This window comes from Sarcophilus harrisii, chromosome X (genome assembly GCF_902635505.1).
Source record: "Sarcophilus harrisii chromosome X, mSarHar1.11, whole genome shotgun sequence".
In the NCBI taxonomy this organism is placed as follows: domain Eukaryota; kingdom Metazoa; phylum Chordata; class Mammalia; order Dasyuromorphia; family Dasyuridae; genus Sarcophilus; species Sarcophilus harrisii.
Window position 1 is genome coordinate 72,696,167 of NC_045432.1, and position 24,991 is coordinate 72,721,157.

General features: G+C 47.5%; 2 protein-coding genes across 3 annotated transcripts in view; one reads left to right on the forward strand and one right to left on the reverse strand.

Annotated features, from left to right (window-relative positions):
- Positions 1 to 18,308, reverse strand: part of BTK (Bruton tyrosine kinase) — a 33,668-nt gene extending 15,360 nt beyond the window's left edge. Inside the window, exons 1-5 of one of the 2 annotated variants that reach the window (XM_003775026.4) lie at positions 18,139 to 18,308; positions 7,048 to 7,227; positions 6,435 to 6,533; positions 5,170 to 5,238; positions 2,786 to 2,867 (exon numbers count right to left, since the gene is read on the reverse strand). In XM_003775026.4, coding sequence (XP_003775074.1) covers positions 2,786 to 2,867; positions 5,170 to 5,238; positions 6,435 to 6,533; positions 7,048 to 7,188 — 391 coding nt within the window. In that variant the 5' untranslated portion in view covers positions 7,189 to 7,227; positions 18,139 to 18,308. Of the gene's footprint in view, positions 1 to 2,785; positions 2,868 to 5,169; positions 5,239 to 6,434; positions 6,534 to 7,047; positions 7,228 to 18,096 lie in introns of both variants that reach the window. The other variant, XM_023507144.2, reaches the window with a different exon arrangement.
- On the forward strand, positions 17,546 to 24,777 carry LOC100932225 (60S ribosomal protein L36a). Its single transcript, XM_031945073.1, has 7 exons — positions 17,546 to 17,636; positions 17,727 to 17,818; positions 22,066 to 22,110; positions 22,834 to 22,939; positions 23,111 to 23,178; positions 23,440 to 23,562; positions 23,974 to 24,777. Exons 1-7 carry the CDS (start codon positions 17,546 to 17,548, stop codon positions 23,992 to 23,994), a joined length of 546 nt encoding a protein of 181 aa, XP_031800933.1. The 3' UTR covers positions 23,995 to 24,777.
- Positions 24,778 to 24,991: the final 214 nt, after the last annotated feature.

A 24,991-nucleotide genomic window follows, 5' to 3' on the forward strand; every position in this document is an offset into this window, starting at 1 on the left:
GTAGTCAGCATGGTTTTTCTCTCACGGGAAGACAAGAGGGTTCAGGATAGAGCTCAAACAGACACTCGTACTCAGAAAGCCAGGAACTAGCAAAGGGTCAAGCAGGCCCGAAGAGAAGCCGGAAGGTCAGGGGCACAGAAGCCAAAGGGATGAAGGAGCAGCCATGGAGAGGTCTGGAAGTCAGCAGCGCCAAACTCATCAAAATGGCTTCATTCTTTGCATTTATGTTAGGGCAAGGAGAGACCAAAGGAATGGACGCCGAGAGAAGGCCATGTGGTTCAGCAATGAAGATGGCCTTGCTGACATTGGAGAGAGCTGTGAGATGAAGAGGAGCAGAAGCCAGACAGGAAGGGACCGAAGCATCAGGGGGAGTGAGGACGTGGAGCTGCTGACTGTAAACTGCTCTCCAGGGGTTGGGATGCTGAGCAAGACTGAGCCATATGGTACACTTGGGAAGAAAGGAGAGAGAGTACCGTGGAAGTCCTTAGAAAAGCCGGATGAGGATTTGGACTAGGTGATGACATTAGAGAGTGTGGGTTTCAGAGGAGATACTGCTGAGTAAAGGGGACCAAGGGAGCATTGGAGAGTGACCCACTGTGGGGCGCAAGGCCCATCACGTCAGGAGCAGTGAGAGAAGGAAAGGTCCACATTGGAGAGGACGGCCAGGGAGGGGAGAAAGCCAGGTTGCTTTTATCTCCAGAAGATAGGAAGAATCCAAGAGACTGAAATAGAAGGAAGTCTGTCAAAAAGCTAGTGGGTATTCCAGAGGGCTCAGTGAAAAGGCTAACACATAAAAGCCGAGCCACTGAAAAGAGGGAGGGGTTTGAGGACAGGAAGAGGGGGCAGGGAAAAGAAACGTTTGTCTCCCGGTGGGTCACAGGGATCCGGGGAGCAGGAGGTAGGGGTAGGGTTAGCTATAGGACTATAAAGAAATTCATTAAGACTACATCAGGCCCGGGGTTCTAACTGCAATGTTGTGAAAGCTGTACCTTCAACAGATTGGCAAGGATGGAAATAGTGGTGGAGGGGGCTGTGGGAAAAGAGATCCAATAACATATACTTAAGAGCTATTCTTTGGGCCAATCATATGATAAATCACTTTGCAAATAAGGGGTTCAAGTGACTTGATTGTTCATGCCCTCTGACCAAGAGATTCCCCTACGGAGGGCAAAGTCAGTGCATGCCCACAACTAGGAAATGGCTAAACAAATTGGTGTATAGAAAGGTAATGGAATACATTACCCTCTAAGAAATGATGGATAATGGAGTACTCAGAGAAATGTGGAAAGATGTCTACAAATGGACTGAAATCAGCAATTGGGAAAATGTTATTAAAAAAAATGACACCGCAGCGGGAATGAAAGAGAGCATAAAGAAGCTGAGCCCTGGGTAATGCTGGTGACCGGGGTGGGGTGGGAAGGGGGCTTGCAGAAGAGAAGAGGAGCCCCCTCTGAGGTAGAGAGCTACAGCTACGGAATGGTGCATGTATGATCGGAAAAGATTGATGTGTTGATTTTTTAATTTGTCACAGGGGGAAGGCTTTTGGGGGTGGAGGTATAATGTCCAGAAATGAGGAGAGAACAATAAATCTACAAAAAGACCTCTGTTGTGATGGCGTGTGCTTCTGTAGACCTCCCCCTCTAGACCATTGGCACCAACTATATGTGGGGCAACTAGATGGCTCAGCGGTTAGCGCTCGGGCCTGCGGTCAGAAAAGCCCGAGTTCAAATCTAGCCTCAGATACTTACTTTGTTACCCTGGGTGAGACCCCTAACCTGTTCACCTTAGTCTACTCGAGAAAGAGATGGCAAAGCAATCCATTATCTTTGTCAAGAAAACTCCATGAACAGTAGGATCCGTGGGTCACGGACAGTCAGCCATGACTGAACAACAACATATTTGGAGCTTTAGGGCTGGGCAGGGGGCGGTGAGAACCAGGCAAATGTGTCCCAAGAAGAGGGCAAAGTTGGCGTGGTTCAAGAAGTCGCCACATGAGAATCGTTATGTTTATGAGGCCAAGTGACTGTCATGCAATAAACCAACCATAGATTATCAGCCTGCCATCCTTCCTGTTTCTCTAGGCAACCTTTCCTGGTAGCACTTCAGCCCGTTAATCTCTCAGTCCCTAACAGCCACGTAGCTATATATATACAAGTATACGTGCACGCAAGTATCCTGTGGAAGTTTCTTCCAAGCTGCACCCGGGGTCAAATTCGGACAAAAGGCAGAAACTCAGGGCTCTGAGTGAATCTAGACCCTTGCAAAGTCCAGAGTGCACGAGGAACTTCTGAGATGAAGCCCCCTCACCTTCTCCTCTGTAGGGCAGAGATCCAGCAAGGTGGGAGCTCCCAGCCTCACTCTAACCTGGGCCACCCGTGTGTTCTTGGGCTAGCTCCTTGCCCTCTCTGGGCCTGTTTCCTTCTCTCTAAAATGAGGTGACCTTGAAGGGCTCTTCCAGCTCTAAAAGCTGTGATCTTGCCACGAGAGGATAACCATATGAAGTAATAACAAACACATGACTGTGGCAGTTGCTGGCAAGAAAGGGTGAAGGCCCAGTCTCTGTTAGCATGAAGTGTCAACGGAGGGGCAGAGTGGAGCGGGGGCCCCAAGAGAAGGGGGCCAGCTTTGCCTATTCGCTCGTTCCTGGCATCGTCTTCCAGGGGACTGGTTTGAACCTCTCCATTGTGACCAATGTGAAGGATTTCATAAGGATGTTTCCAAATGGCCTAAGGAGTTTTGTTTTCAAAGGAAAACACCCTTTGTTGGTTTTCCAAATGAGCCTCACCATTTTTGAGCTGGTGAATCCAGCGCTTCCTCAGTTCTTCGGTTGGGGAGAAGACGTAGAGAGGGCCTTCATCATACACCACCTGGGGAAGGACCAGAGCCACAACGGTGAGACCTCAGAGCAAAGAAGGAAGGGCGGGCAACGGAAGACCTAGGCATGGGGACAATCCGTGGGACCCAGGATGTGCGGCCAATCGAATGGGCTCGGGTGGCCAGGAGATGCGGGAACTCTCTACATGATCTAGGTTTGCAAAGTCTACAGTTTTCAGTAACAATAGCCAACACTTAGAGCTTTGAGGTTTGCAACTCTCTGTGTGTGAGATCGACTGATCGCCACAATCACCCTGGGAGGGAGGTGCTATCATTATCCTCATTTACAGAGGAGGGAACTGAGGCTGAGAGACTAAATAATTTGCCCAGGATCACACAGCTAGTAAACGCCCATGGATGGACAAGCATTTATTAAGGATCTTCTGCCAGTCATGGGAATACAAATGAAATAATCTGTGGTCCCTCAAAGCTTCCATTCTAGATTTCTATTCTAGGTTTCCAAACGATCCCAGGGCCTCCACATAAGTGGCTTAGTTTCAGCATAGCCTGGGACCATACTGATTACCCTTGTGATGGGAGGATTCGCCCCAGCCTGGGCTCCGATGTTTTGGAATCGTGACTCATGGATTTCCAGCTGGAAGGGAGCTTAGGCCTCTCTCAATTTAGAGATAAGCAATATCTCTCTAATACAGAACCCTAGAGGTTAAGGGGTTGGCCCAGGTTCACCAAGTGGGGGTGTCAGAATTCAAATCCGCGGCCCCCTCCTTCCCAGCACTGCCCACACTGCCCCTTTCTTTTTATCTGATTTTTAAATCTTGAACTCAGGGGAGATGAGTGGAGATCGTGATCAGAAGGAACTATCTATGGCCTTGGCTCTCAGTAGAAAATGTTTATTTCTAAAGTAAGTCCTCCCTATTGGTGTCCACCAAGTGGCGTGAATGTCATCAGGACAAGAAATATATTGTAATTTAAAGGCGAGTAAAGGGTCAGCTAGGTGGTGAAGGGATAGAGGGCTGGGCCCAGAGTCAGAAAGATGTGACTGCAAATCTGGCCTCAGACACTCCTTAGCTGTGTGACTCTGGGCAAGTCACTTCACCCTGCTTGCCTCAGTTTCCTCATCTGTAAAACAAGCTGGAGAAGGAAATGGCCAACCACTCCAGCGTCCCTACCAAGAAAACACCAAATAGGGACACAAAGAGGGGGACAGGACTGAAAGACAACAACAATGAAAGTAACTCATAATTGGGAAGATAAACTAGTTATCAAATAGATCCCCGCAAACTTCTTAGGGCTCCATCCCCCATAAGGCCCAGATGCCAGGTGCAGTGGGAGAAATGGCCCAAGAATAAAACCGGTGGGGGGGGGAGCCCAGGAGGGGGAGCGTCACATGGTGAATTTGGAAATCAGGAAGATGATTTCAGGGTCACTGTTCCTTTGTATTCTTGAAACTGCCTGTCTCCATTAGCACTTTAAGGGGAGAAGACAGCAGGAAGAAAGACCCCATTTAAAAAGGCTCAAGAAAGGGAACGAGGGGCCTTAATTCATTCTGGCTTTGTTACCAGACTTTTGCTGTGCTCCTGTAACCATGACTGAGAGGCCCCCTTCCCCCTTGCCTGGCTTCCCCCGCCCCCTTCCCCTCACCCACTTCAACTTCCCTGGCCCCCCTTTGCCCCACCCCTTCTCCCTCCCTTCCCCCCTCTCCTCCCGGTGCCCCCCCTTTCCTCCTTGCCTGGCCTGCTCCCCCCCTCCCCCTCCTCCTGGGGGGCACTTCCGGTTCCTTCTCTGCCTTTCAGGGCCTTAGAGGCTGCTGTGTTTCTGCTTACAGAACAAAGGAAAGCCAAGTCCCCGAAAATAAATCATCGTGGGGCCTTTTTTACTGTGTCCAGCTTAGTCTGTGCTCACTGTGCTTGCCAGTCCAGGGCTGACACCGAAAAAGGGCCTTAAATGGTAAGCCCAATGGCACCTCCTCTTTGAATGTTAAGCCCCCAGCTCTAGTCCACTTGCTCATCTCCCAAGTTTACTAAACCAGCAACAGAGAGAGGCGATTCTGAAAAGAACTGAAATTTTCAGTCAGCAGACTCCACAGCTTCCCCAGCTCAGTGATTAGAGCCAGGGAGCACTGTTAGTGACTGCATTAAAAGCTGTCTTCCTCTGCAGCCTTTTCCTCACTGCCAAGCAGAAACCCAAGGTGCCACCAGTAAGGGTAAAGGTCTTATCGCTCACTCTGAATCGTGGGCCCCGCTGTGATCTCTGCTCCCTGGGGATGTGTAAAAGGATGCCCACTAAGATCCCTTTCAGGCCGACCACGGTGTAGTTAGGGGAAAAAGGATTTACCTGAAAGGGGTAGGGGAATCTCTCGATGATCGAGATCTGCTCCATCTCACTGGCCTCTTCCCCCTTTCTCTGTATGAAAAAGACATAGAGGACAGGCCCTCAGTTGGCAGTCGAACAAGGCTTTAACTTAAAGGCCAAGTCAGGGCTTAGTGGTCCCCGCCTGCAACCTTGCCACGGGGGCACCGACCCACAGGACTCCACACAGCCAGTTTCTCAGGTTCTTTGCCGTGTCCAGACTCAGAATCATGAAAGGGGAACAGACCAGGCCATATGGTGAGCTACATCCAAGCTAGCTGAGGATGGGCTCCCCCAGAGATCCAAGAACTAGGCCTTAAATGCAGTCTCTAGTAGATTGATGTAAGAGTGTGTTCTCTGAGGCACTTGGGGGAATGGATCTCCTGGCACCCACCTAGAACAAGACCTCCCCATGCTGAAAATGGGTTTGAGATCCTCGGTTCTGGGAGACAGGGAGGGAGGTGGGGTGGAATACCTGGCAGTCCCAGGCTCACTTGCGTGCAGCTCCACAATGCCCTAGACCTTAGAATCCATTTGCTATCATATTCCACCTACCAGAAATACTATAAGAAGCCATGTGATATACAGCCAGAGTCGGGAAGGCTACATACTGGCTGCATGACCTTTGCTCCTCGAGGGCAAGGTTCGAAAAATAGAAGTTTCCAAACAGATGTCAATCTGTTAGCTCGAGGGAGTTCTCTCACCAGGAGGTCCCTACACTGAACACGTCACAGATCTGGTTCAAATACTCTAAAGCAGAGATGTCAACCATACTCTCAGGCCCACAGCAATCCCCACGAGGGCCTGAAGCAGATTGCAGTGTCTTTGGGAAATGTATAATAAGATAAATAAACATACAGTAGGACCTAGATAATGTTCATTTGTGGTTTTCTATAAGTCTGGGAGGGCCCCCAGAGATCCTTACTTATTGTTCAGTGGCCCCTTTTTGAGCCTGTCACCATTGGGCTACACCATCTAAATATGATGACATTGGTATCAGAGAACAAAGATAACAACCACGTAATAAAACTTTATAGCTTGTAGCGAAAGAAATACTGTATATCCTAAAAACGTTTGTTGAACTGAATTTCTCTCTCTATTTTGGGAGGATATGTCACAACATAACTTGTTTTAATTACACTCATATTGTGGATCAAGGTGGGCTCTGCTTAATGATAGGATTGGACTAAAATACTGCAGCTCATTTGAACCACAGAGGTGGGTGGATAACAAAAGTGACCTGTTCTTACCGGGATCTGCCGCTCAGGGGGAGGATTTTTTTCAGGAACCACTGTTTCAACACAGGTGATCTTCTCCACATCTACCGACCCCTTTTTACTCCCTCGTCTCTGAGAGAGCAAACAAAGAAGTGCACGAGGTGGGGTTACTGAGAGTGATTAAGCAAGAGAAATGATTGGGTTTTGTTATCTGAATTTCTTTCTTTGTGCTTATATTCTGGGAAGGAATACATGAATGAAAAAGCATTCATTAAGCAAAATCATATGGAAAATGCTGGAGGCCCAAAGAAAAAAGCAATCCAGTCCTTGTTCTTGAGGCACTCCCATTATGACAGAAGGTAACACATCCAGTTCTTGGCCTTCACCATTACTATCATCAACAATACTTATGAGAGGCAGTTTGGCCTAGTGGTTAGATTGCTGAAACTGCAGTCAGAAGACAGGGTTCATATACTGCTCCTGATACCCAGTCAACATGTGACATGTTTGGAAGCTTTGGTTTCCCCCTCTGTAAAATAAGTCAAATATAGTCATAGTCCCTTCCTCACCGGGTGTGAGCTAAATGGATGGAAAGCATTTTGCAAACTCGAACAGACCCTCCTCAGCTGTCTTATAGCACACTTACCCCACGCTCAAAGTCATACTCATAATAAGAGAGTTTCTGAACGGTCAAGAGAAAGAGTCGTTTCTTAAAGTTCAGAGGGGAGGTCTTCTTTTTCTGTTGTGATCGCTTCAGGAAGATGCTTTCTAGGATTACTGCAGCCATGTCTTCTCCTCTCTTGTCCTCTCCTTTCTTTTTCCTCACCTGTGGGCACCAGAAACAGAGAAGTAAGTGGTAAGCACCCAGGAGACTACCAACTGGCCTCCCTTCATCCTTAGCCCACCTCAAGAAGCCCTGTTTTCAACAGTAATACCACCACTGGGCTCTTTCACTGATCCCCTCTTACTACAGCACCTAGATACCGAGGCAAATCCTAGGGAAAGGAAATTTTGAGGTAAACTCCCCCACCATGAGGAGGCTCTGTTAGACTGGGTCATTGTAATAGTCGATTATCTTGGATACTGAATCTACTTGTTGGCTCTCCAAGTACCAGAGAAGCAGGCCTGCATCAGCACCAAGACCCGTTTTATATTGAGTATAAACAAATATAGGAACTGTACAGCTGTTGATCCTACTGGTCACCTCCCCCCTGCCAAGAGATCAGAAATTTAATACAGGGACTGGTTGGGTAAGTTCCAAGTTTCTTAGAAATATATATATATATATATTTTGCCAAAGGGAAGGTTTTTTTTTCAGTTTATACATATACATTTTTTTACATATTTTCATATGAGTCATCTTAGAAAAGAAAAATCAGAACAAAAGGGAAAAAACATAAGGAAAAAAGGTAATAAAAAAGGTAAAAAATAGTATGCTTTGATCTGCATTCAGTTTCCATCATTCTCTCTCTGGATACACCTGGCATTTTCCATCCAAAGTTTATAGGCTCTACCTTGGATTACTGAATTGCTGAGAAGACCTAAGTCACCCAAGCTTGCTATTACTGTATACAATGTTTTCCTGGTTCTGCAGGCTTCCCTCTGCATCAGTTCATGCAAATCTTTCCAGGCTTTTCTGAAATCAGCCTCTTCATCATTTCTTATAGAACAATAATATTCCATTACTTTAATAGACCATATCTCGTTCATTTCTCCAGTTGGTGGGTATCCACTCATTTTCTAATTCTTTGCCACAAACAGAGCTACTACAGACTTTTTTTGCACCTGTCAGTCTTTCTCCCTCTTTTATGATCCTTTTGGGATACAGACCCAGTAGACACATTGCTGGATTAAAGGGCATGTGCTTGAATAGCCCTTTGGGCATAGTTCCAAATTGTGCTCCAGAATGGTTAAACTAGATAGTATATTTAATTATTTTCACGTGGCATCCCGCTGGAGTCTGTAGCCCAGCAGGATTTGGGGAAGATGAGAGGAACATACCTATGGATGGAGGCTATCATTACCTGGTTCCACACTAATCTTGGGAAACAAGGTGATGCTGCAGTGGATAGAGCACCAGCCTAGTGTCAAGAAGACCTGAATTCAAATTCTACCTCAGACACTTACTAGCTGTGTGACCCTGGGCAAGTCACTTCACCCTGTTTGCTCTCCACCAGAGAAGGAAATTGCAAGCCACTTAGAATCTCTGCCGAGAAAACCCCAAATGGAGTCACAAAGAACTGGACTTGTCTCAGCATCACTAGGACCACTACTGCCACCCTGATCCAGCCTGAGCTGAAGGAAAGAAAATGAAAACTCTGGGGATGAGGACGTAAGATTTTATTCTTGGAACCATACATGGTGACCAGTTTTAGCAACAATAAGAACAGTGATCGCGTGCTAACTCCAAAATATAGAGATCACATTATGCCTCAGTGTGATGGTACTTCCCTGGTTGATCCTATCTTACATCTCAGATATATGAGCCATGTATGACCAGGAAATAACTTAGTGATTCTCCAGATAGGGAGATATGACTTATGACCCTTTTGGAGAAATGAACTGAGCCAGAGAATGGTGACAAAAGGTGAAAAGTGAGTTGTCCTCAGATCCAGGAATAAATTTCGTTTTAAGAAAACACTGCTTTTCAAAAAGACATGATTATTTTAAGATTTATGGATGCCTTTTACTTTTACATTTCAGTCATTTCCAGATGTAGCCTTCCCATTTTGTGCAGTAAGACTTCTCATATATCAATGGAAAACTTTCAAACGTCACCATCCAGCAACAGTGCATGCAACCTTGTGCATCCACGGACCCCAACCTCTCCACACAAGAAAGGAGGTGTTTTTCTTCTTTCTTCTCAGGGGCCCAGACTAGACATCACAGCTTTTTTTCTTTTTATAAAGCAATGCTTTTTGCCAATCGCTCACATTAAACATCTAAGACATACTCTATTATTGATTCTGAAACCCTAAAGTTTCCATTAGAAAGGTGAAGGAGAAAAGCATCATGGCAAGAGTAAATAAGTGCTACAGATTGGTTGGTTTGTAACTGACCTCCCTCCCTGTAATGGCAGAATGGTAGCAGGATCGTAGATTTAGAACTGGAAAGAACCTCAGGGATCATCCAGTCCAATCCTCTCATTTTACAGAGGAAGAAACTGAGGCCCTAGGAGCTCAAGTGACTTGCCCAAGATGGCATATGGAGTAAGTGGTAGAGCTGAGATTCCAATTAAGATCCCTGGGTTGCAGGGTCAGGTTCTTTTTACCAGACCATTCGGCTCCAATGTCTGTTCTCATTAAAGTTGGCCCCTTATTCCGGCTTGGATCCTGATTCAGCTACCTAATTAATTTAGCTATCCTTCCAATTTCACATCATCTGCAAATCAGAAAAGCAGACCACTTAGATCGTTAATTAAGCTGTCAGCTTAAAAATAGCAAATATATTACTCGTCTCCTAGAGGGCTGGGGCTGGATGAGACAGAGGGAGAAAAACTGCAAGTCCCAATTTTTAAAAATGAGTGTTAAACATTTTTTAATGTAATTGGGAGATATTTAATGAAATGACTAAAAAAAATTCTATTTTTGAAAGTTCTTGGGGGCAGAGGGAGGGGAATAGCAACCGGAACAGGGCTAATCAAGAACATAGTCTGAAAGCACACGGCTAGAGACTTTTTTCCAAGTTGACATCCATCCAATAATCAGTATACTCTTTAGATACAGTTGCCCGAGAACAAATCTCACTCTTTGTTTCCCTTCTCTTTGCTGATTATCTAGATTTTTCCTGTGGCCTCTAAGTAGGCAGAACCTGCCACAGCTAGACCTGGGAGACAAAGGGGAACAGCTGCTGCTGGGTGAGGCCTTGAGATGCTCACATAGTAACCTCAGAGCTCCATAGCAACCTGTGATTTACCTAAGGGAACAAAGAAAGAGGCGACCATTCAAAACAGCAGGCTCTAATAGGAGTGTGATTGTGTGGGGGAGGTGGAGAGAGCATCGAATTTGGAGTCCAAGGTCATACATTCAAATCCTGATTCTGCTACTTTTTGGCCAGGTGACCTTGGATTAGGCACTTCCTTCTCTGGGCTCAACTTCCTCATCTGAGGAATGGCCTCAATGAGGGGAATGGCCTCCAAGATCCTAGGTAGCTGATATCAGCAGAGCATAAGCTCTGGCAGGTTCTACCATGCTGGAGAAGGCTCTGATTCTGGGCCTGACAACACGCCCAGATCTGTTTTCCAAGGACCAGCAGAGCTAAGTGGGACCCATCATTGAAAAGAAGTTCTCTGGGGGCAGCTAGATGGCACAGTGGATAGAGCACCAGCCCTGAAGTCAGGAAGACCTGAGTTCAAATGTGGCTTCAGACACTTAACACTTCTGGTTGTGTGATCCTGGGCAAGTCACAACCCCAATTGTCTCAGAAAAAAAAAAAAAAAAGGGGAAAAAAAGAAAAGAAAAAAGAAATTCTCTGACCATGGCAATCTGTGAAACATGGGCAACCCGACCCATGTTCACCAAAAGAAACCCTCGATCTCAGGGCTGGATGGGACCTCAAAGACCATCTTGTCCAATCTTTACCGGAAGCATGAGTTCCATCTTCAAGGTCCCTTACAAATGGTTCTTCAGCCAGAGTCCCAGTGATTGGGAATTCAGTGCTTCAAAAAGGAGTCAGTTCCTTCTGGGCAATAGCTCTAATTGTTAAGTTTGTCTTTATGCTGAATCAAAACCTGAGAATTGTTATAATAACCTCTAGGGGACCTAAAAACCTTTTACTTGGTCTCCCTTCCTCTTGGGCTTTCTTCTGAACATGCCTTCGGGCCACTGGGAGAAGCATCTCCTTTAAAATCTCACTTTTCAAATGTCATTCCTCAGCCCAACATTCTATGTACTAACTTCTCACGGCTTCTGAGATCAAGGGGAAGCTTTTCCAACTTGAAGACTGTACCCAACTCCCCCAGGAGGCATCTTCCATTACCATCATTGTGAATGGAGAGGCTTTGAAAGGAACATCTACTCCCTTCTAACCTATGTCTTTTGTGCCTTCCTAATGTGGCTCTTTACTTGAATGCATTTGCACAGTCCTGGAATAAATGCTCAATCGGCAGACAAAATGTTCCACGCTAGCTGAGCTCACTGGTTGCAGCGAGGGAAACCCGATTGCTTTTTTGTTCTCTTCCATGGTCCTGCCCTTCTTGATGCTCCATTGTGAAGATTAATGGAGTTCTAAAAGTGCTTGGTCAGGGGTAGAGAAGGTAGCTGATGTACTAAAGTGGACCTGAAACCTAGCAGCTCCCAGGAGAAACTCCTGAGATCAGGCTTGGGGATTCCCTGATCTTATAACCTGGAGGATAGCCACGTGGCTCTGCAGATTCTCTGGTGCCTACTCAGTTCACCAAGGCTTGTAAGAAGGCCAGATACAGCCCCACTGAGGCCTACAGAGGACCAAGAGTTAAGGACAGAGCCAGTGATGGAGGAAGGCCTCACGGCTGACCCTGAAGCTTCATCAAACTTGTGGCCTGACTCGGACCAGAAGCTGTTCTCTAGCATTCTAGAGCACATCAGGGCTCAGAAGATGACTCCTTCCCAGTCACCGAAGGTCTTTGGGCTCTTGCTCTATCACTGGCAGTGTTTCACAGGTTTCTTCTGTGGCTTTGGGAGTTTCTGGACCACCGGGGAGTTTTTTCCCTCCGTACCTCGCTTGGGGAGATGAGTTCCTCCAGTGCAGTGAGGGTACTGCCAGGTAGCTAATTTGTCAGTTTTGCATATGGCAGCAGAGGGGATTAGTTACCCATGAACCTGAAATTGAGTGCTCCTCTTTGCTCTGGAGTGGCACTCTGGCTCCAGGTTTTCTGGCTCCATTTTGATTGGACCATTTGGTTCTTAATTTAGCTTTAGTCTGCCTGTGCCTCCTCCTGTGCCTCTTGTACCTCCCTGTCCTTGGCATCATGTCTTAGTGTTTCTGTGCTGTTTTCACTCGAGTGCTCTCTCCAGCATCTCCAGTCTCTCTTTCACCACTGACTTCTTCCCATTTACCTACAAACATGTCCAGTTTGCCAGGTCCTAAAGTGTTCCCTTTATCCTTCTGCCCCATCCACCACTTCTCCACCCTTGCCCTACCCCTGTGTCTGTCTCTGTCTAGCTTTCCTTTTCTGGCTTAGAGAGATCATATTCCCCTAGTTATCTTCCTGTCTCTGTAACGGTTCCATCTCAGCCTCTTTCTCTGATTCTTCCTCCTTTATTCCAACACCTTGACTTGGATGTTCTCAAAGATCTTGTCTTTGGTCCTCTTTCTTCTCTTTTTTTTCTTTTTCCTCTGCTCCACAGACTCATTTATTCAAGGCTTCAACTGCTATTTCTAAAGAGATGACTTCTTACTTTGCTGTGTTCATAAATGTCTAACAACCAGATCTCAGAAAAAGGTACCCAGGACACGTTTTAGAGTTTAACCTGCATTATAAATGCTTTCTTAAGTGCAATCAACAAAATAATCAACAAAGGCCTGCTTTACAGCATTTGCTCTGCAAAGCCGGTTCAAGCTGGCTTGAGCAAAGCCATGCTCTCAACCTCTCTCTTCTGAGCTCCAGAGTCACAATTCCAGCTGTCTCTAGGATATCTCTATCTGGACGTCCTGCCAGCACATCAGACTCACCATAGCCACATATCGGGGACTATAGGAAGGTGTGCCACAACAGTCACAGTGATGGTGGAAGAAATGAGGGACTCCTCTGACTTTTGCCCATGAACCGAGAGTCTTTGCCTTGCTGAAGATTCCCAGCCCCGAGCCAAATTCGAATATGCAGGGGAAACATGAGGTGGGGACACAAGAGGGATCCTTCAGAAGTCTCCCATATTGAATTTGGAACGAATTCCACAGGTGTCTTCTTGACCCTCCTCTGTCTGTCCCTCACCTTTCAGTGGATATAGAGCCAATGTCCATGGTCTTTTTTGATTCACTCTTCTCCTGTCTGTTTCTGCTGTCTGCACTTTCCCACAGACCTTCATTACCACTCACCTAAACCATATAATAGACTCCTTACAAAAAGGTTCTTTACTTTCTCCCCACACTGATCCATCCTTCATTTCCCTGGTATGAATGAGGCTCCTCATGTATAGATTTGATCATCTAACTCTGCTGTTCAAAACCCCAAAATGGTGAGTGGTTCCATGGGGCCTACCAATAAAGCTCAAACTCCTCTGCTCATCAGTTGAGGTCCTTGCCCAGCTGGTTCCAGGGACCTCTCCAGCTTTCGAATGCTACTACCTGCTCTACTATCTACCCTACCATCATGCTCCACCTACTATACACTCCAGCTGAGCCAGACTCCTCTATCCAAGAGATGTAACCCACTTGAGGGGAGAAAATTTGTTCTGACTCTGTACCCCGGTGTGTCTTGTGTGCTGCTCGACACAGAGGAAGAACTTAAGCAGTGCTTTGGGATTAAATTCTTGTCAGAATTCTTCCCGTGTTTGCTCATCTCTGATTTTATTTATGCTATTCCTTGGAATGTCTGCCATCCTCCTCTTCACCTGTTGAATTGCCTGCCCATCCTCAACAGGTCAACTCAACTCGGCTCAAATGCTACTTCCCCCATGAAGCCTTTCTCCCTTCAGACCTCAGAGCTCTTTCTTTGTTCCACGTCTCAGAAAGTATTTCTAGGCCCAGGAAAGAGTGGGAGAGTGAGTGAGAAAGCACCCCAGAGAGCCAAGAGATCCTCTCAGATGACAAGATGAAAGCTTTAAGAGGTTAATGACCTTCTCAAAGTTTCATGGTCAGTAAAGAGTTGAGCCAGGATCTCCCGGATTGGCAATTCCATCGCTCTTTCCTCTCCGGTGCACTGCCTCTCATCATGGCTTACTTAGTATCTTGGAGTGCAAGGCAGCATAAAAGTGGGCATTTGCATCATAGCCTCCTATTGAACTGGAAGCTCTAAGAGGGTAGGGATCTTGTCTTATCTAAATGTTGTGTCACTCCCGGCTCCCACCTGGGTGCCCTGCACACAGCAGGAACTTAATACATGTTTGTAAGTTGACCTGTCCGTGCTTCTCTGCCATTGCACTGGCTCACGTGTCTGGGTCTGCACCCATTCAAACCTCCAACTTCTAGTGCTCAGACCCTTTTCTATCCAGAAATGTAGGCATGTGGAGGGTGAGCCCCACCCAACACACCAGTCTGTTGTTTCTGGGGGCCACGCAGTGTGACTAAGCTGAGCCGTCATTGGCCACTATCGGTCCGGATCCTGGGCGTCTGGGAGAGCATATGCTGGGAGGAAGGGTCCAGCCCCTGCTCTTTGAAAGCCTGCCTTCCCTTCCTGGCTTCCTTCCTTCTTGCCCCCTTCACTGTATTTTCAGCTTCACTGAAACTGAAAGCCCCATGGGGCCCAATGGTATCTTGGTTCTGCCTGAATTCCTCAGCAATCGGATTTGCATAACTGAGAGGCCTCCCCAGGACATGTGTCAGGTTGGTGAGCTATCTCCTGGAGCTTCTCCCTCAGGGAGGACTCACAGAAAGTCCTTACTCTCCTGCCTTCTTTCCCTTCCCAGCTCAGAGCCAAGAAGATGCTTGGGAACCACTGGCTTGGATGAGCAATATGGGCCCTTCTTCCCAAGACTCTTCCTGGTATAGGAGGACTGCATTTAAAAAAAAACTGAGGAAATACACAATTGTGGATATACCAAATGAAGCCCATAATTTTTTTTAAGGGACCTTAATACCCTCAGAAAAGGGTAGCAAGATAAGTCCAGGACCACAAATAATTTAGAAAAAATTAACAAAGGAACAACATAGCTTTTGAGATCTGAAAATAGGATTTTTAAGTATAACAGAGAGATTAGAAAGCAAATCCTTTCTGGGAAATTAAAATGTTCCCAAAGAGCTCGGAGGATCTACTAAAGGGAAATAGAGGCAATATACACTCAGTGCAAAGAGTCCGGCAACAGCGTACAAGTATCCCTTTCTCGTAGAGGAGTTAAGCTTCCAAATAAAGCCGTTTCAGACATAATATTTTCCTGAGTTGGTGGCCCAGCAACTCCAGTCTGAAGAGAGTTATTTGGGCCTTGAGAGGTGAAATTAGTTGGATACAGTCACATAGGCCATCAACACATGACACCCACCCCATATTTGCATCTCACCAGGATCCACGGCGATCAGATAGTCAATATTATTTCAGAAAACCTTCTACCTGGTATTGTAGCCTCTTATCACTTCTCTTCCCATTTCTTTCCTCCCTTACAGCGCAGAGAGCAGGAATAATTAAGTCATTTTCCAAGTTTCAATTTGAATGTTCTAACAAAATGCTCAGTCGTGGTGCTGTGACACTGCAGGAAGCCATTTCCCACCTCCAGTGGACCTCCTCCCCCCCAGGAGACCCCTTAAATCTAGTATAAATTGTTTTCCTTTGATCTTCCTAACAACCAAGGGAATAAGGTACCAGAGACAAGATTTGTCATATTTGTAGGTGAGGAAACAGGCTCAGAGAGGCAAAGGGATTTGGGCAGGGTTCCAGAGCTCATGGGTGGCAGCAGTGGGATGCTCACTGCAGGCACAGTGAGCTCCAAAGGGGATCTGGAGTTGGGAGCTAATTGCCTTTCTCTTGCTTGAGTGGCTTGGTAGGCAAGAACAAGGCATCTGGGACAACCACCTCTGCCCTGTAGGGCCCAAGCCTTTGGATGTGGCCCTTCAAGGAGGCTGGGCAGCCCTGGCCACAGACATTCTAGCATGGTCTATCAGCCCTGACAGCAGATGGGGTCACACTGCAGGGGACTGGCTCCTCTCCTGATGACAGATTTACCCCCAGCCACACCTGCACGCATGTACACACACACACACACACACACACACAGAGCCACACTGCAGGCATGTACACAATATGGAAACACAGTCACATGTGCACACATGTACATGCAGACACTCAGTGCGTGCACATACACACAGCCACAGACACATCTATGTACATGGCCACACTGCATGCAAATACAGAAACACACAATCACACATGCATGCACACCCAGCTACCGTGCATCCATGTACACATATAATATACACACCCACACAGAGAAATGCACACACATGGTGACACATGTATCCATGTGCACACAGAACTATACACAGCCACACAATGTATGTGCACACATGTATACACACACCCAGAAAGACATGAGCAATATATGCATGTATGTAAACACACAGAAATATGCCCAGCCACATGTGCGGGCATGTACACACACACACACACACACACACACACACACACATGGATTTAGAGAGAAAAGGGATCTTGGTGGTCAAGTCCATCTCTCTCAAGTATATAACTCTAGGCCCGAAAGCTGGCAGGAAGCCTCAGGTGAAGGACCATGGGAGAGGCAGGTCATAGACTAAAGAGACAGATGCATATGCAGGTGGGTCAGGTGCTTGCTGAGGCCCTCAGTACCTTGGCCACAATGAGCTAGGTAGTGAGTGGCAAAGCCAGCATTTGATCCCAGGCCTCAGACTTCAAATTCCCTGTCCCCCACTAGATTAAGGGCCCTGATTAAGGTCAGCAACAGTGATGAGAGGCGATAGCTCAACAAGGCCCAGCAGAGCCAAGGAGAGGAGAGAAGGAAGGGGGAGCAGGAGAAAGAGCAAGAAAAAGAGGAAGAAGGAGAAGTAGCTTGTGAGGAAAGGAATGGGAGAATGAAAAGAGGCACACATAAGATGTGGGATAGGAGAGAAAGGGTTTCCAGTGATGCACATCTAACAATTCTCTGAGGGACACCGGCTGCCTTCCCTAGACCTAAAGAATCGGATTTTTAAAAAATCAAATATGAACATTAAGTCGACTCTGACTGTGTTTTTGCCTTATACTTGCTTGTAGTGGCTTCAGGGCATCCCAGGTAGATATCCCACAATTCCTAACTGTGCCTTTACTTAGCTACTTGTGGTCTCCTGATCATCCTAGGATGGGACTTCCAGCTCATTCACATTCAGCTCAGAGGACTTCAAGACTACAGGACTGAATGCTAGATAGAACCATCAAGGTCCCTTAATGGAATCCTCTTATTTTACATAAAGGGAAACTGAGCTTCAGAAGGATGAACTAGCTTGCCTAATATCTGGACCAGATGACTTCCCAAAGCACTTTTTAGCTCAAAAGCCAGGCTTCCATCATGATGAATTTAGAGCTGGAAGTCAAAGCAGCTGCCTCCGGAGGTGATGGGCTCCCCTTTCCGGAGGCCGTCAAAGGCCGGGGAGCCAATCGTAAGGAATGTGGTAAGGGGACTCGGCCGTTCTCTGACTGTACGGTCACACGGCCGAGCTGGGATTCAAAGCTCGGCTTTTTGCCTCCAGATCGGCTCACCGAGCCGCTGCCTTCTGAGGTCCACGCGAACGTTAAAGCAGAATTTGTGAAGGGGTCTCGAGACTACAGCCAGAAGGCCCTTGTGGGGCAAAGGCTAAGAGTGGGAGAAGGTCTGATTTGGACTGTGCTCGTGCTTCTCAGTGACCCGCCACTAATTCAGGGCCACCTGCTTGCTGGTCCTTCCTTTCACTTTCCTCAGTTCCTCCCTCAGGTCATACATGTTACCCCTCTTGGTCATCTAGCACTAAGTGTCAGAACTCGGTGCTCTGAAGCGTCCCACCACCGTCATCTACCCCCTGCTGCCATCTCAGACACCAGCCATGTTTTCTCCCATATGGCCCTGAGGGGGAAGGTACTCACTGCACTTCCCAGTCATAGTTGCTCCATTCGTTAATCACCCACCTCAGTACTGTCTTAATGCTGGCAGTTTCCCAGATGCATTAAGCTGCCCAGGCGTGGAAGGGGGGACTCGATCCTTGCAGAGACTGGCTCTGGAGACATATTCTTACAGTCCAGAGAGGAAGGACAGTGTGAGCAAACCCCACCCTTTCACAGCCACTCAGTTCCCCTTTTTTTGTTTCCTGACTTAAACCAATGTCTTTTTTTTTCTTCTCCCTTCTCAGAGGCATGGTATCTTATTTCCCCTTCCATTTGCTTGGAACCCCCAACACTGCCACCATGAGTTGGGCTGGCAAAAAGCCTTCTCCACCTACTTTGGTGTCACGGAGGCTCAGACCATAGCGCCTTGACCAAGCAGCCAGGCCACGAAGGTGGTTTCAAGATTGCAGGAATGGGCAGGCAGAGAGAAAGGAGAAATGCAGAAATGGGGGGGGGGGCAGGGCAGGGAGAGAGAGGGAGAGAGACGGGTCAAGCTCTTGGTGAAGAAGAGTTGTATCATACAACCTTTGGCCCTATATGGTGGAGGGGCTTGGAGATGAGACAAAGGGAGGGGTAGGGCAGAGGGGACAGAAAATGACAGAGCTAGAGATAGGAAGACTTCCTCTGTTGAGTCATTTTCTAAGAAAGAATTTTTTTTTCAACAGATAAAAATGTCAGAACATGAGCCAGGGCACAAACTTGCACTCTTCCGTATTTTCCAGGGATGGTGATTTTTTTTTTCCATTTAAGACCCTTACCATGAGACCATGGCTTGAATTTTTTAGGGCTCTCTGATCCTGGAAAGCACACCTCCTGGGAGCCAATCCGGAGAACTTGTGGTCCTTTCCCAACTGGCAGTAGCCAGTGGGCTGAGCGCCACTCCTACCTCTGACCTGCTGCTTTACTACTCTCCACTGGGCATTCCAGGAAGGAAATAGATTCTCCCAGGAACAATCCTCGGGCAGCAGTTGGTGAGGGCATCAAGCTGTAATGCTTGCTATCGTGACCCTACCAGCATATCCTTAGTTGCCTGAACTCAGACTCTGATGTCTGATGGAAAAGATCTTCCTAGGATCTGTTGGAAGTTCATTAAGATTACTGAAACTGTTTAAATGTCTCTTGGATGCTTTTCTTTACATTGCTGTCACCTCTGGCTCTGTCCCATGCCCCGAAATCCCTTTAAACCTTTTCTAAACAGCTGAGTGAAATAATAGACATTGACCGCTTCTGACAACATACGCCTCATTGTCCGCCCATAATCCCCTGCCTCTTTGCAAAGAGGACAGCAGTCTCTTTTGCTGCATTCCAAATCTGTCTCGGATACTTGCTAGTCATGTGACCCTTAGCGAGTCACTTTGGTTTCCTTATCTGTAGTATGGAGACAATAATAGCACCTACCTTACGGGATCTCTGGTGAGGAAAAAAAGAGATAATATATGTTTAGTGTTTTGCCAGCCTTAGTCCTTGGGAGGCAAGATTGGTCATTGGATCGATCTGAATTCTAACCGTCTATTGACCGAGTAACTGACTCTTACTTCTGCCTCAGTTCACACATCTTTCCAAGCTTCTCTGAAGCCTTTATGTGCCTCTCAAGATTCTGAAAGCAACAAAGGCGTCTTAACTGGATACATATTTTTTAAAAGTCTTTTTATTGGCCAAGTATTAGCTGATTCTCACATTTGCTCAAGGTAGATGGATAAGTAAAAATAACTGACCTTTAAGTGGTGCTTTAAAGTTTGCAGCGTCAGTATAGTTACAAAAGTTATTATTATACTTATTTTACAGTCACGGAAACTGGCCGGGTAGCCAATAAGCATGAGAAGTTGTATTTCAGTTTGGAGCTTCAGATGTCTGCTCTATACTTGTCACTTGAATCTTACTCTGTCCAAGGCTAGAAGCAAAACGCTTATCTCAGCAAGGATGCATCTGATTAGAGAAAGGTTTGGAGAAGTCTGACCGTTAATTTTGTTTCCTTTCAAGTCCTAAAGTACTGGATTGGGTACCTTCTGTGCTCTGTGTTTTCTAGACAAATTGACAGAGATGGGCTGGCTTGTCCTTTGTGCTGCTGGATTTCTTAGAACACACTTAACTTGAAGTGGTCATCACATGGGAACATGTACTCAAAGGAAGCCAAAGTGGGGTTCTGGGATATTCTGTTGGATTAGTGGCTGCTAGCCTTCAGCTTTCTGGGCAGACAGGGGGAAAAGGCAATGGGGACTTTCTCTTGGAAGGGATGATTTGCAGGTTACAGATGCTCCACAATTTCAGGTCGACCCCGAAATAGAGGCATCTAATTTGTTCAATCTAACCAAACCAATTCTGTAAATTCTGGTAGTTAGCCCAAAGCCCGGGAAATGAAAGGGGAGTGACTGCCACCCTATACACTGGATATTTCAGCAGTGTTATTGAGTGACCAAGGTCTTGTGGCCTTCAGATCCTTTTGCATTGGACCAGGGAGATGGAGGGCCAGTCCCCCTGTGCTCCGGGCAACTGAGGATTTGGGGCTAGGAGGGATCTTGGTAATCATTCATGTAGCCCCTTCATTTTACAGTTAGAGAAATGGAGGTCCAGAGTGGGGCATGGAAGTAGGAAGTAGGAAGGTCAAGATTTGAGGTCATGTATTTATTATCCAAAGGAGTCAGATATTAGCTCTCATTTGGTTGGCTCAATATGGCATTTTGCACTTAAGAATAACAAACAAATAAATAATGAATAAATAAAAAATAAATAATGAACAAACAAACAAATAAATAAAAAGTATCCCCCATCCTAGTGGAAAGAAAACTGGAATTTGTCAAAGAGCCTGGGTTCAAATCTATCCTTGCGTCATTGAGCAAGCTTTTTGGCCTCCCTGGGTCTGATTCGTTTTTTGTAAAATGAGTTCTGAGTAGATGCCCTCCAAGACTCTTCCAGCTCTGCCTCTGGTCCCTGGGATCCTATGTCTTTTTATGCCTCATCATGCCAGGAGGTGACTCAGCTTTGTAAGCACAGTATCTGCAAGCTGCAAATCGAATCAAGCTCAGACAAGCCCTTCTAAATTGGAAAGGCTTTGAGGGTGGGCCAAATGTTGGACTGTATACAATAGTGTTGATAATTTGTCATCTAGGGCAGCTAGGGCCCCCCCCCCCCCAGTCTGGAAGGCCAGAGTTCAAATCTGGCCTCAGAGCCTTCCCAGCTGTGTGACCCCGGGCAAGTCGCTTCTTACTGTTTGCCTCAGTTTCCTCATCTGTCAAATGAACTGAAGCAGGAAATGGCAAGCCCCTCCAGGATCTCTGTCAAGGAAACCCCCTAATGGGGTCACAGGAAGTTAGGTGCAAGGGAGTGGCCAGCAACAATGGGCAGGAAGGGGTCGGAAGACTCTTGAGCTATAGAATAGACAGTTTTCCTCGGAGAAGAGTTCTGAGGCAGTGGTTTCCTCAAATGAAAAACCAGGCACGCACGTCTAGAATGCCTTCAATGGGACTTGGGGATCACGGGGCTCTGTGACTTTGGACAAGTGCTTTTATTTCTCCGGGCCTCAGTTTATTCGCCTGGCATAGGAGGGGGTTGATCATGGGTTTAGAGCTGGAAGGGAACTTAAGAGATGTCACGCAAAAATATCATTTCCTTCTGATCTTGTCTTATCTAAACGTCGTCAAAGAGTCGGTCCAGCAAGGCCCGGGGGTGCTGTGGGTGAGTGTGTGGGAGGGGAGGAGGTCGGAGAAGAGGCGGGGCTATGAAGGGGGGTGGGGCGAGCAAAGAAGGTACGAAGTCACACTTCTCGGGCAGTATGCGTCAGAGGCGGGCCTGTCGAGCCGCTCCTCCTCCTGACGTCAGGGCATGCGCGTAAGCCACCTCAGTCAAGCCCCAGTCTTCCTCCGACGTCCTTCGAAGTCGGTCGTCTTCTAGAGCTCCTCGTCGTCCTCGGCCGAGCGCTCATTGGCGGGCGCTCGGCCGAGGGATCCCAGCTAGCCGGCCGTCAGAGAAGCCCAGCAGGAAGCGCAGCGCCCCCCGTCGGTGAGTCCCCAGCGACCTTCTGCCCCGCACCTTTGCCGTTGCCCATCTGGCCCCCTTCAGCCTTTGTCTCGTCCGGCGTGGCGTTCTGCGCAATGCCGAAAGTGCAATGCCTACCTCGGCCGCTAGGGGGCGCCCCCGCGCAGCGCCCCTCCTTGGGCTCGGAGGGCGTCTCCCAGAAGCCCTTGCGACCCGTAGCCTCTTTTCTCTCCCCCCACTTCCGGCCACGTCGGCTTCTTCTCGGGGTGACGACGCAACGGCGGCCATGGTGGGCGGCTGGGGAGGCGCGGGAATCCAGTTTAATCCTACCTCGTGGGAATCGGCCTGGAGGCCCGCTAGACGCCAGTGGCGTAGCGGAGCTTCGCACACCCGAGGAACCTGCCATTGCCGGGAAACGCTCGAAGACGGGCTCCCTCACCTTGCCTGCTGGGGGGGTGGGGTGGGGGCGGGCCCGAACAAAGAAAACATGGCGGCCGGAGGGGCGGAGGGGCGTGGGGTGGGGCCGGGGCCGGCATTCTGACCCTCCCTCCCGAGGCCTGAGCCGGCCGGCCGGCCCCCGGCCTTTTTCCCCCTCACGGGCCCCTCCGGCCGCCCTGGGGGCGGGGAAAGAGGGTGGAGACTGCGAGAGGAGAACTGGCGCTGACCGTCGAGCTCCGGCCGCTAGTGGGCGCCATCTTGGAAGGTCTTGGGCCGCTGCCCGCTCACTTCATAGGCTTTTTTTCCCAGGTGAACTTCCCCAGATTCCGTAGGAGCTACTGCAAAAGGTGCGGCCGGCACCAGCTTCACCGGGTGACGCAGTACAGGAGAGGCAAAGATTCCCGGGTCTCGCAGGGTAAGAGCAGCGCGCAGTGGGGGGAAGACTCGAGGCTTTAGATTGGAGCCCTCTTGGCCGAAAGCGGCTTAATGGGGGGAGGGGGGGAGGGAAGGCGGGCGAGGAGATGTTCACACCTCTTGCCACTGACCTGCCCTGCGGACTTAGGATATTTCTCTTTTCTTCCCTCAGGGACCAGGCGATACCTTCGGAAGCAGAAGGGCTATGGTGGGCAAAAGAAACCAGTTTTCCGGAAAAAAGTGAGCATGACGTGGGGCACAACTAGCCAAGGGAAGAAGAGGGCATCTCTTCCTCCTATTTCTCAACCCCCTGACTGTTGAGCCTTTTAAATATCCTCATTGGGGCAGCCCCCCTTTTGTGGCAAAGCTGCTTCTAGTATACTCTTGACATTATGGGATAGGTAAAGCTATCTCACGAAGGGAGCTGGTTTGTGTTCCATGGGTTTTTTAATGGGGGGGGGGGAAAGGTTCGATTTGATGAAATCTAATTTTTGTTTCCAGGCGAAGACCACAAAAAAGGTTGTAGTGAGACTTGAATGCACGGTACCCGACTGCAAATGCAAGAGCTTCCTGGCCATTAAAAGGTGTAAGCATTTTGAAGTGGGAGGAGTTAAGAAGATAAAGGTATGTATGTGCCTGGGGATTTAAAGAGTCTTGTGTAATTTCCTCTGACCTGCAGCCTGAATTGGGGGAGAGGAGATACAAGTTAACTTGCAAAGTCTTGCCCTTGGGGAATCATTTATTCCCCTCAGGTGAGGGATTCTGCTAGTGCTGGGCAGGGCACCCCAAACCCGAGTTCAGATGTGTAACAGGTTTTAATAATGGGACCCTAGCTATAGGCACTTAAATCTCAAGTTTGCCTCAAGTCAAGCAAGTCCCTGGAACTTAGCAGGTCTTCCTAGGTGGATGGCCTCTTCCTATAAAAGGCTTTCCTCAGCCAGTCTAATAAAACTGGCCATTGAGAGCCCTTGTTGGGTTTGGCCATCAGCAGCTTTCTCATTGTATATTAATCTGTGTTCTTCTGTTCTGTTACAGGGCCAAATGATCCAGTTCTGACTTCATTGTTGTTGCGTCAGTAGGAAAAAAACCATTCCATTCCATTCCTCAGTTTTGTATTTTCTGTCTTGGAAAGGAAGCGGCTTGGGTAAAAACAAGTCTTATATTTTGTGAAGCTTTTCCCCTGTAGGAAAAGTTCTGGAGGATGTGGCTGAATGTTGTAACTTTAATCATCTACTTAATGAGGTTTGTATGGAGAGAAAGCCCAGCTGCACATTTCTGGGGCTTTGTACTGTGGTTAAAATGACAACTTAGATTCCTAGGCAAATTGGGGGGGGGGAATTAGGGAAAGATAGGGAGAGGTAGCCCCTGTTATAGGCTTTTAGCAAATCAAAAGTAATTTATCACTTTCAGGGCTTGCCCTGTTTTCAAAAAACTAATGAAATGGTTTCCCACCTCTATTTGGATTGTTGGAGTACTAATCAAATTGAATTATCTGGTAATTAAAAAGATAGCCCTGTTTTCAAAGTTTTAATGAAGTAACTTCCCATATCTGTTTGGATGGAGTTAGTTCTTTATGGAGAACTATTTAATAGCACTTTAAATTACCTGACCATTATGTATGGCTATGGGAATGACAGCTGGTCAGACTTGAGCAGTACAGAATGGAGGTCATTGTTTGTTTGTTTGACATTGTTGTTTGTACTACATAAACCCACGTTAGACTTTACGCCCTCTCTAGGGCAGAATGTTTGTCTGTGTCAATCTGTGTAATTTGGCACAGTGCTCTGAGCACTGTGCCTTTCACACTAAAGGTGCTTAATAAATGTTGAGTCTTCCTAATGATGTGTGCCAGACCCTTTTGTTGAGGGGAAAATACATCTGGGGTGGGGGGGGATTGTCACATAAGTGAGCGTCCCCTGCAGGTTTATGATTTATACTCTGGGCTTTCCCTTACATTTGTCATCATAGTGGGGAGGTGTGGCACTTTTAACAATGGCCCTGCACCTGCCCTAGGGCTGGTTGGATTGGAAATCACATTCAGAACTGGATCATC